This window comes from Lissotriton vulgaris, chromosome 7 (genome assembly GCF_964263255.1).
Source record: "Lissotriton vulgaris chromosome 7, aLisVul1.2, whole genome shotgun sequence".
In the NCBI taxonomy this organism is placed as follows: Eukaryota; Metazoa; Chordata; class Amphibia; order Caudata; family Salamandridae; genus Lissotriton; species Lissotriton vulgaris.
The window spans coordinates 502,494,170-502,506,773 of record NC_141695.1 but is presented as its reverse complement, the minus strand read 5'-3'; the positions used below and the strand labels follow the sequence as shown (position 1 = coordinate 502,506,773).

Below are 12,604 nucleotides of genomic sequence, written 5' to 3'. Positions count from 1 at the left end.
TTGAATATGTATTACTTATCCCAAACTCAAGCCGACCAGAGATGTAGCTAGTAAATTTAATTCGCAAACCTCATGACATATTTCAAATTATTTGAACCCCCTCCTTGTTTTTAAAGAATGTAGAAAACAATTGTTAAGCTCCGTATGTCAGAAAATGTAATGTAAATAAAAGAAAAGTAGTGATGCCAACTTGTCATGTATCCCGGGGATTTGAAATGCAATTTGGGAAGTGGAATCCCCTTTCTATAGTAAGTTAGTTAGCGCCACATGTATCAACCAATTTTGCTTTTGCAAATTGGCTGATCCGCAAAATCAGGCCATTTGCAAATGCAAAAAAGACTTTACATGTATGAAACCCTATTTTGCGAATCGGTAACCTATTAACGAATCGCGATATGGGTTTGTGATTTGGTATTTGGAAGGGGCGTGTTTAGGGTGCCCCTTCCAAATAGCGAATTACAGCAGTGTGTGTGAAAGTTTTGTGATGGTCAATGATGTTACAAAACTTTCACAATTTACCACCAACTTGAAGTTGGTGGTAAACTATTTGCAAATGATAAGGGGTCCCCAAGGGAACCCTCCCCTTCGGGAATCGTTGTATGTTTTTAAGAGCAGGCAGTGGTCCCATGCTGTTCTTAAAAAATAAAAATAAAACTTATTTTTTTCTTTTTAAACTCATTCCATTTTTTGTAAGGAAAACGGGCTGCATTAAAAAAAAATTGCTTTATTTAAAAGCAATCACGGACATGGTGTTCTGCTGACCCCAGCATGCCACCATCCCAGTGATTTTAGTAATACCTAGGGGTTCGCAAATTGAGATCTACCTTGTTAATATTAATGAGGGTGGTCGATTTGTGACCCCCTAGGATTTGCAGAAAATCGCAATTAGGTAATCGATATTACAAATGTTGATACATGTGGCCCAAAGTTCATTCCAATAAAGTACAGGTCCCAAGCTCTTTTAGAAACACCGTTGCTGGTGTGTAACTGGAACTTGTAATTCTGCCAAACCTAACATTTCCATTGCTGGTGGGGTTTCATTTCACCATGGATTGAATCTGATGTCAAATAATGTATCTGTACAAATACTTTTCATCAAGAGAAGTTATTTCTGGAAGGCAGCGGAGACGGTGTGCTTCTGCTTTATCATTAAAGGATGGCTTTTCATATGCACAGCTCAGTTTTAATAAAGCAGCCTAGATCCTATCACATACAGCCATAATACACGAGCCCGCAGAGCAAAATAGAAAAAAATTGAATCAACTTTTAGAAATGGAGATTCGGTCTTTGCACATTATGTTCCTAAAGTCAGCACTGGTTTAGTGCAGTTCATATTATTATCTGATCGCCTGGCACATCTGTCAACTACAGCTGGAACTGGTAGAGAAAGAGGGGCCGAATAGTCCTCAGAAGAGAGAGAGAGAGAGAGAGAGAGAGAGAGAGAGAGAGAGAGAGAGAGAGAGAGAGAGAGAGCGTTGTGTGCGTGCTTGTTTCTTTTGCTTAGTTTAAAAAGGATGTGCCGCCGTCTCGTTCATTTTTTGTGGCTGTTTCAACAATTTTCCACCAGTCATTTAAAAAGACTCAGAGTCCGCAAAATATGCTCCAGATTTTTAGAATTCTTTTTACCAGTAGCAATTAACCTGGATGGAGGACAGAGGGTCAGGAAAAGTGACTACTTCACAGTTTGGTAGGGGGCGGGGGGGTGATGGGGGTAGGTGGCCTTCAGAGTGTGTGTGTGTGTGTGTGTGTGCGCGTGTGTATGTGTGCGTGCATGCTTGTGTGTGTGTCTCTCTCTATCTTTTCACTGGAAGTGCATGGACGATAGTGTCTTTATAGGATAACATATGCATATGTACACAAGATAGTCATCACAATGCAGGGTGTGTATCGTTTATGGCGGACATGACAGCCACTCAGTACTCAGGACCCACCTCCCAAAAGCATTCTCACGTGTGGGTGGGGATCTTTGCATCCCCTTCCTTTCTTCAATGTAGATTTCCCCAGCATTAGTCAAGTCCCAACCCAATCTGCCGGTGTTCTTGGCAGTGACCTAGCAATATTTGCCCGTACTGGCTCTGTCTGGCTCCTAACCTTTACCTTCAAAAACATGTTTTGACATGGAAATTCATACTTTAAAAGCCAGAAAAACAGAACACAAACAGATTTCTTACTGATTGGGAAAATGCTTTAATTTTTTTTAAAAGCCATCATTTTTCTTTGCTCGACTAAGGTGCTCTCTTTATCAATGAAAAATGAATATGAGCTCCCTCAAGCTAGTAACTCCTACCTCATCATGACATCAATGAATCTCTATGGATCATCTCACACCAGACAAATTGTTAGAGTCGTATCCTCTGCTGGGTCACTGTCTTTCCATAAGACTAGGCAAAAGGCTAGATTGGGGGACCCTTGTTACTGTGTTCTGTGGATATGTGGCTCTCTGCCCTGGGAGGGGAGAAGCAATCCTAACTGCTGGATGTGCACAAAGCCCAGCACTTGGTAGAGGACATTAAATTGAGACCATCCTTGCAGTGCAGATGGCCAGGGACAGAATTGTGGAGGCTCTTTCCTACATCAAGTGTGGCGAGCGTCTATCAACCAAATGAACCTCATAGCTTTAGGAAGGCTTAATCATCCCTTTCCCATCACGAAGAGGCCTAGGGGTTCTGTAGCCTCACATTCCGACCAAATGATTAGTCTCATTGGTTAGTGCTGGCTGTCCTGATTTTGGAACAATTTCAACAATTTCCCTAGCTTGTCTTATTGAAGAGATATTGCCATCTGGAACTTCAGTTGTCTCCTAGGTCTATGGTTCAGTTCCCAGTTCACGCTGGGGACTCCTTGGTTTTCAGAGGGTTCCCCGAGTTTGTGAGTTCTCAAGCCACTCGAAAATGTGCACTGCAACAAGGCAGCTCTCGACATGAACTTCTCAAAAACTGGGGATACTGGGGAAGTTATAGAGACCAATAATCACACATTCCCCTACTTAAAAACTGAAACCAAATGAGCTCTTAACTGGTACCTAAAGAATGAACTGCGACACTTCAGAACATTAAACTGAAGACCAAGAATCTTGTAACTCTGGCACTTTACCATTATTTGGCTCTGATGGGTCCCATACGCATGGGTGTTGCACTTTTGCGGACAAGGAATTTTTAACATTATTTTGGACTGGAAAGCAGTCGGTGTGTCTGGCAAGTAACTCAGTTGTCTGTTGTTGAACCCAGAGCCAGACACCATTGACCTAGAGGGGCTGATATACCACAGCAATGGTGTTACGTTGTATTCTTTTTGGTCAGAGACAATGTTTGAGGTCGGTATATTACTTTTGGTAATTGCTAATATTAACACCATGGATGTCTTTTTCAAAAGGTGCAGTCTCTTTAACACAATTTTTCTGCTTAAACAAAAAAGGAAAACAAAATTCTGAGGAGTCAGAGACCTGTTTATAATTTTTATTTCAAAATTGGTAATTACAAAAGAAGATAGGCCAACACGTGTTTTGTGACTTTTACAAATTATGTGGTTGCTTTGTTAGGGCCAAAACTGTATAATTTAAATATATATTGCAGCAATTTCATGGTCGAAAAAGTTAAAATACAAGTTCTTTTTTAAAAATGATCTGTCCTGTGACGTACATAGAGCACATCGTTATGAAGAACTTATAGGTCAAGCAAACAAAATCAGAGGCATCATAACCGTTCACATCAGCGATTGCGGAAATGCTGATGTGAGTTGTAGTACTTTCTTTTTTGCCACTGGAAATAGAGCTTCTCTCTTCTATGAAATCTATAAACTTCTGCATAAAAGTGATGCTCCGGCCTAACAACAGCGTTGACTATTTTTGAGGATATTTGATCTTTCTCAGAGTAATTGTGGCATTCTTTCTTTTTATGTGATTTCTGCGAACACAAACATTTACTGGCGGGCATTCTGCAGCCTTAAATCTTTATTGAATGTATGTCAGTATATCAATTATGGGAAAGTGTAGCTGTGACAGACTTTCATTCTTAATGCATGTATTTATAGGGATCAAAAATATGTATCGGTGCTTTGTACAGATTCCAGATTGATACAACGCACTAGGGGTACTCGTGGAAGCAATGCAAATTGTGAATTGAAATTCCAGCCGTAATTTCTGTCTACCATATATCCCTCAGTAGCCTGCACGCATGGTGGAAAAGTATAGCATGCAGGGCACAAGGACTGAAAAAGAGAAGTGGGGGGACTAACCTAGTTAATCAGAATGCAAGTGGCATGACGGTGCATGACATCACAGCGTGTGACATCTCGGCATGTCACATCATGGCGCGTGACATCACGGCGCGTGACATCGCAGGAAGTGGCATCACAAGAAGTGACATCCATAATAATAATAACCCACATTTGTAAAGCGCACAATCACCCGTAAGGGTCTCTAGGTGCTGGGGGCCGTCGGGAAGATTAAGCAAGCTATTGCCCAGAGTCACATGGTGCTGGGCTAACCTGCCGCTGGAGCTGGGGATCGAACCGTGATCCCCAAATTCCAGTGTCAGTCGCCCTGGCCGCGGTGCCACACCTCTCCCATCAGATCTTAGGCTCTCACATATCTAACATGTCTATCACGAGTACATTGGAGCATATTTATAGTATACAGCTCCTGATTTAGCAGAAGATTCACACTTAAGTAAGCTACACATAAAACAGTGTTGCCTTTTGTCAGCGTAAACTTCCTCTAACCATAGTGCTTTACAAGAAAGAGTTGTGGTACTTTAATTATTTCAACGCCTCCTTAGGTGTAGTGAGCTCTATATAAATGCCATCTATTTTGTGTAAATGCAGGGAAAGACCAAGGCATCTGACATTCTTACACTTCATGCATATCTTGTAAACAGAGACTGAACAAAGTGAAAAGCTGCCTCTCTTAAGTATGTGTGAATTGCTCACAAGGCGTGAGCCTTTGTTTCCCCTCTGCTGCATTTGCAGCAGGTGTGAGTCGCCTGACTGCTCCCAGCCAGAAAACTCATAACAATGGAGGCATCATGACCTCTCAAATTGGGCCTTTGTTCTGGGCCCAGCAGGAGTCTGAAATAAGGAAGCCCCATCCCGCCCCCGCCTGCGCTTGTCGTGGATCTAAAGCAGACATCGTGCAGGCGCTGCTGAGAGTGTCCCGATGTTTGGAAATGACACCGGGACGAGTTCAGCACATTTTTCGGTGGGGCCCAACTTCTTGCAGGGTGGAGAACATCTACCCTGTGAAAAGAGTGGGTGGACGCCGTCCACCCGCGTGTACCCACAACTCGTGCACTGATCGCATGTAGGCATGACAGAATTGTGCAAACGCACATTTTTGAGCGATGGTGTTTTATATTTCCAGGGAGGTGCACAACCAAAACTCTGTGTGTGAACACCCACAAAGGCCAAGGCCATGCAGGGCCGATCTGGGTGAGATAGGGCTGGGTCCAATATATTATAAAACAATCTCAAAGATTCTCGGGAAAGGAAAGCTTCATTCTCCTGAAATGTGTCTTTCACTGTGCTTCTCGTGATCCCTGCTTGGGCATTATCGTCAACAAAATGGAAAGATGGCGATGCAAACGTATGACAAGAGAGTATGGAAAAGTTAGACTGCGCTATGGCACTGTTCCAGAAGCAATCCCCAAAGACCATATCTTCAGATATGATGTGGCCATTTCGATAGTTGTAGATAATTTAACTGCCTTTCAGTGCGAATATAAATAACAATTAGTAATACAACTATTTTAAAAATAGGTCCTACCTGGTCCTGGAACATTGCTCCACCGAAGGCCCAAACAGCAGCAAATACAAAGTACAGCTCATAAAGTTCCTTGGGACAATCGGGAGGAGTGTTCTCTTTGGTCAACAGACACTCAAGGAGGTAGCACAACATTTGAACCATGCTCTGTTCCGGGATTGGTATAATCTTCTTAAACCTGGATAAAAGTAGAATATAGTTAAGAAATTGCTCAAGCTGCGATTTCCTACAAATTTCATCTAGGCTATCTAGGATATATGACGTGGTAGACATAACATAAATTTTTGGAACGACTCTTTTGGAGCTGGCTCTACCAGCATGAAGAGTTTTCGTGGAATATTCAAATGCAGTCAAAAACCTATGCTGCTGGTCTGCTAGGCAAACTTACTTGCTGCAGCTCATAGCAACCAATGAATTAAAATTATTCGACATATTGGTCATGCTTTTACAATGCGTGTACCTTGAAAGAACATGTTGGATAGAATCCATCAGGCCCTGTCTCTTTAAATTTTAATGATAAAGTTGTATTTATCTGTTTTAAAGAACTATGGGACAGAGCACCTAACCATTCCCACCTCTACACCATTGGAAAAATAGTAATAGGCAAACAACCGACAGCAAATAGCAATACGTCCCTCTGATATGCTGATTCTATAACATTTACAATTTTAATTCAGCCTTATTGACTCAACGTGGTTGATTCCAGTCCTAGAATTGAATTTTAATGTCACTTTATTGTCTTGTAAGGCTATTCCCAGGGCCGTTTCTGCCTCTAGGAAGGACTAGGCGGCTGCCTAGGCCGGCAAAATGGTGAGGGCGGCATTGTGTTGTCAGCTGTGGCAAAAAAACATGCAGTGGAGTGCACTGACTGTGCAAGCGCACCTGCTGCTTGTGCAGTTTAAACTTTAGACCCGAGCGCACACCCTAGATTAGTGGTGGGGGCGGCGCGCACCCTAGAGTAGTGGCGAGTGTGGAGCAGGACGGACACACTAGTGCTGTGCTGCTAAGTGTGGGTCCCCAGGGCCGTCAATCTTGTAGCGCTGGATAGCGCTACCAATGACGGCCCTGGGCAAAATTTGTGGCCAATCTGTGAGCAGTGCTTCAGCCAGGGAGGGCAGCCCAGTGACGGTGACGCCGCGTGAGTGTGACGCTCACAGCGCACCAGTGCCATAATCGATCTCTCTTGGCGCGTGCGGGGGACGGACTGTGTGTGTCGGCACAGTCGGCTGGCGCGCTGCTCTGGTGCCCCCTGGCTGGGCTGGCCCCTGTGTGATGGCCGTGAATTAACCACTTGAATTAAATAATTAATACTGCAGCTGCTGGCTGCCATCAGTGCCACACAGTCTTGTTGTACCGTCCGGTCCCGACTCCCGGCCCTCTTCTAATCCCTGACTGTCTCCGACCCACTCCAGTCCAGCACCACAAGCCTCCCTGCAAACAGCACAGCCGTGGTGGCCTTGGGTTGGGGACGTACATGACAGACTTGAGCAGTGCTGTGCACCGGTGAGTCAGCGCAGTCAGCGAAGGCCTCTGGCTGCGCAAATAATTAATAAATATATATTTCGGATGGATCGGATGCATGCAATCTATCTAAAAATTTAATAATGTTGTTCACTTAGGCCTGCTAATGTTAAATGCAAATGAGGCGGCGGCCTGCTGTGAGTGAATCATTATCTCCGAGACTCCGGAGCTCGTCCTCACTCACGGTCACAGCCGGACTGGCGAGAGCTGGGTAGGGGTAGCAGCACTGTGAGGGGTGAGGATGAGATGAAGGCAGGGTGTCTGAGTGAGGTTTGGATGGTGGCATGGGCGGGGCGGGTCTGTTTGTTGCAGCAGGCCAGTCAGGCTGGCTAAAGATCATAAGATGGTGGTGGGTGGGCGTTGGCGGCCCCATGTTGTCCAGGCCTCCCTCCGCCCTGTGACTGAAGTGAGGTGAGGTGATGGAATCTCCCTGCATGTGAGCGAGGCTGGAGGAATAGATGCCAAGGTTTCAGATTGCTATGTGCGACATTTTCTTGAATTCATTGTAATTATGAGTGACATTTCAACGAATATGAGTGACACTTATTCACGAGCGAAATTTAGCAAGAAATACAAGAAAAATATATAAATTACAGAAATGACACCCATTTGAGCAACAAGGACCTCTAAAACGAGTCACATCATAATCCACAAGCTGTATTACTGAGCAGTGCGCCCTGGTCTGGTCCTGCATGCCACCCACTACCTGCGCTAAACCCTGCTGGTGGCACCATCACCCCACTGACAGTTTGTCACACAGAGCTACATTACAAGCTCTGCTGACTCTGATACTTGGCGCACTGAGAAGTTACGTTGGCAAGCACCACAGTGGCTCTCACAATCAATCACCTGAACCAGGTGCGAGCGGCTACTAACACACCTTTACAGTCAGTGAGACGAAGACAGACTGCTATGTGATGTACAGTCAGCTCAGAAGAAAATCATGCCAAGGGTATTGTCAGCAGGGTAGGCAGATTATATCATACAAGTTTTTTTTATATCTAATGCATTTATTCTTCTAGCCTGGATGACGGGGGAGAGAGTGATGGTAGAAAAAGGGAGGGGGCGGCATTTTTCAATTCTCGCCTAGGGCGGCAAAACACCTAGAAACTGCGCTGGCTATTCCTGGGGAACTGGCAGGCCAGTCTGAGATGCTAAAAAGTAATCAGATGTACATCAATTACTTGTACCTACAATACAATGTAATTGCCTTTTACTGATCCACCGCAAATCCAGCATACTTTTTAACTAGAGTTGGCAGAGTTAAGGTGTGAGATGATACAGATCACAAAACGTGATGCAGAGTAACATTTTGCAAAATATGTGTGCATGCCTTTTACAGAGGCAAACCGAGGTGCACTGTTCGGAGGAGGCATCTGCAGTCCTCATATCCCAGGGCTGAAATGAGATTTACTCGGCTTTCTTCTGCCATGGACGAGCGATTCAACCAGTACTTCGTGGGGCGAAATAAAATCCATGCTTACGCCCCTCGGCTGCAGGGAAACTCAATTCGTTAAGTAATAATATGTTTCAGACATTTATAACTTTGATCCTCTTGAAAGGAATGAAATCGAAGGCTCGCTGAGGGGCAACGATTTTCTGCATGCGAGAGGAGTTTAAAGACAGTCAAACGGTGGAGTTAAAATAAACTCTTTCATCTTTCACTTCTAAAAGCGATTCGGGCAGCATGCGGCAGTCTCCGAACTAATGCCGCGGCAGTCACAGCCGCGTTGAAGGCCTCCATAAAATTAATTACAGTTATTAGGAAGAAAGGTTAGCACAGGCAGTTTCAGAATTACAGAAACGGGAACAGTGTGAAGCCTGGTAAATAGCTTCACTCTTTAAGAAGAAGACAAATACACCGCCGCATAGAAAGCGTTATTAAAGGCACTTTGCCAACAGCGCAGCCTTTCAAAGCAATGAGGATTAGCAGGGGAGTCTGAGTCATAGACACAGAGATGCCCACCCAGAAATGCTAACAAGAGAAGAAGGGCCGGCTGCAAAACCTAGAGGGTGGGAATATGAAAACGAACAAGGGCAAAGCCAATAGGTCTCGCCCTTTGGGACACACTGGCTTTGTAGTCATGCTGCACAGCATCACTGACGCGGTCAGCATGTCTGAGGAATTTACAAAAAGGAAAGCCTTTAACACAGCCAGCTGCGTCGTTTTGTAGGCTACTCCATCACGCATGCGCACACTTGTTTTTTCTTTGTAGCTGGCAATCAGGGTTCGATTGGTAACTAAAAGGAAAACAAGCATTGCCATAGCCAATAGGTCTCGCCTTTGGGACCTTATAAGTATTTAGTTATGCAGCACAATATCCTTGGTGCAACAACATCAACTGTTGCATGTCTAAACACTTATGAGTTCCCAAAGGCGAGACCTTTTGGCTATGCCAATGCTTGTTACTTTTGGAATGGAACCTTACCCTCCCAGCTCATACGTTGTTGAGGTGCAGATGGAGAATATAAAATGCTGTAGGGAGGGACAGATAGCCCTGTCCAAGTGGATTAACATTTTAATGATCTATAAATCCCCCTACCTCTCTTATTTCCTTTGTGGGCCACTTACACCCTCAATAGTCTCACTCCTGTTTAGGTCATAGTAAGCACACCGCAGGGATGGATGCTAAGAACACACTGAAAGCGAGCCATCTCTTGGCTATGCTAGTGATTGTTAATTCTAGACTATAACATGAAACTGACAGCTGGGAAAGGGTGTATTGCATATGTAGTGATAATATTGTTGGTCTTGTGTATAGTGGTAACTGTCCGTGTCACTGTAGAACTTGGCAGAACACTTTGCTCCTTGGTATATGTGCCATGAAACCACTGAAAACGAAGTATGTGCAATCAGCATGCCACATGAGAGTACTTGTGGCTTTGTATCTCAGTGGCCATCATCTGCTGACTAAAAGTACATGTCCTGTATAGGGCATCTAGCAGTCATAAAAATCTAGACAATCCGGATGCCACCCTCTTTGGGAAACATACAGAACTCAAATGAGTGAGCATATGCAACATTTGGCTGCCATTACGTCTTGGCCGAATATTGTTCTAGAAACGATGAGTAAAGTGGTTTAATTTTTCTTGGATTGCAGCTTACAACACCACACCCATTGATAATGTAGAATTTCGCACTGTTGGACTTAATAAAATATGTTCAGAGATGCTTTTGTTTTTGCTGTTTTTCCCCTTGCACCAGAAATTTGTGGTTTTGGTACTATATAAGGCATACTATTTCTACTGGACGAGTATCAGTAGAAGTGTGTACTAGTCTTACAGAAATGTTGTCGCTGTGTGAGACGAATATCAATCCAAACTTTATTTAGATGATATATAACAACCTACCCTGAAATGAGATGGTTATCAAGGAGCCCCAACCCCACCCCCTCTCAAATTTTTTTTTTTTGTATATTTGGGGAGAGGATGTCGCCTTATGGCTAGAGCGGCTGACCTGGACGCTGGGGAACCGGGTTCGAGTCTTGGCAGGGATGCTTATCATCCTGTGATTTTGGGCACATCACTTAATCTCACCGTGCCTAACAAAAAAATGGATGTGGCCTTGTGTAACGCAACTGGTGCTCATGTACAGCGCTCTGATACCTGAAACCTTCGGGTCAAGTTTGCGATATATAAAACAACGGGGAAAAATACTAGCTAAGAACCAATAGAAAGTCATTAAAGAGTGCGGGACATGCTAAAAACTGGACTTAAGATGTGTGCATGAGAAATAACCTTCTATCCCTAAATACGATTAAAGTCCAGAGCAATCCAAACGTGTGATAGTTTAAAAAAAATTGACTATGCTTTACAAGTGTCTGCGCTATCTGCTTAGCGCTGACCTTTAAGTCTAAATTGGCATTTTCCTGTAATGCATATGGAGCAGCACCTACTAGGATAAGATTAGCTCCTTAAGTATCCAGTACCATGTGCGTGCTAAAATAGGGAAGATGCATCAGACAGCCTGTAAATCCATTAATCGTTGCCGAAGGAAGCAAGCATTTCCTGGTACGATAAAGGCAGTGACAGGTGAAAATAAATGGGAATTCAGCCGCTGTAAAGTGCTCATGGTAGCGGCATCTGAGGACTGGGATCGGGCGAAGAGGGAGCATGGAACCTGGGTAGATATACTAGCACTAGAGGAAAAGAGCTGGAGGAAGCGCACACGCCCCGGAATAGAATTACATCCTCATAGCGAGTGGCAGGCGCCCCAATTACAAAGGGCAGGGATCATTGCCCATGCCTGCTTTGGGAAATACGTAATGGAACTACCGGATATTAAACCCTCAACAAACGTACCTTCACTGTTAATGTAGTTCAGGCTGCGAAAAGTTGATATTCAGGCAGGCTGGAGAAATAAAACATGTCTTTTGACGGTGATAAGAAAATGAAAGAAAGGCAGAAGAGGAAGGGGGTGGGTGGAGAGGATAATGAGAGAAACAAGGAAGCACGTCTGGCGAGTGGTGTGCAATATGTGCGCGCTGTAAGGGTGCCCGCGAGCGATGCGTTTAATGAGCCATGATGAGAGATGAAAGCCAGATGACGCTTTTGCGCGAAACTGTGTGCGTAACCGCAAGCTTTATGCCACACAAGCAAAAAGCGTGCAGTCAGCTTTTTGAAGCCCCCTACTAAAAGTCTCTCCAGTGCAACGCATGCTCTGGCTCAGGCGAGACTTAAAAAACTTGCAGATGAGTTTTATTTTTAAAACAGGTGATGCGGAAACAACAAGGAGGGCACTGATGGAGGCAACACAGACGGTGCAGATGAAGAAACAACACTGAGGGCCAGGTGGAGGGAAAGATGAAAGAGAGCAAGCAAAGTAGAGCGCTGCAGGGCTAATGGACGAAAGAGATCAACGTGGAGTGGCAGAGGAGAAGGACATAGATGAGAAAGCGACAGGGGAGAACATGGAGGTGAGTTCAACATGGAGGGGGGGGAGGGAGAAGCACATTGGGTACAGAGAGCAACACGGAGTGCAGATAGAGGGAAGTATATGAGGGAGAAGCTGGAAACACAGGCAGTTCCATGAAGTGATTAAAACAAAAGTAGCATTAGAAATACAAGTAGTGGATCATAGAAGCCAGCTGATCAAAAGAGATAGTAAAGAGGCTATGCTCCATGGGAGGGATAAACACAAGATTGACAAGCTGGGACACAAATATGAAGTAGGCAAATAAGAGTGACATCAAAGCCAACAACCAGCAGACTCCATGGCCCTGTATGTTCTTGGCCAGCCCATAATATGTTTTGCAGCAGAAAGTGCAAGCGCTGTCTAGCAGATGAGACCTAAAGAATGGAAAGGTAATCGAACTGGGAGGAGGAGGG

The 12,604-nt window shown here is 44.4% G+C and overlaps 1 protein-coding gene across 1 annotated transcript in view; it reads right to left on the bottom strand.

The window, feature by feature from the left end:
- DNAH9 (dynein axonemal heavy chain 9) overlaps positions 1-12,604 on the bottom strand; it is a 1,435,662-nt gene that overhangs the window by 855,060 nt on the left and 567,998 nt on the right. The window contains exon 36 of the mRNA XM_086930591.1: positions 5,759-5,933. Within this exon, the coding sequence (XP_086786717.1) occupies positions 5,759-5,933 (175 nt within the window). The remainder of the gene's footprint in view (positions 1-5,758; positions 5,934-12,604) is intronic.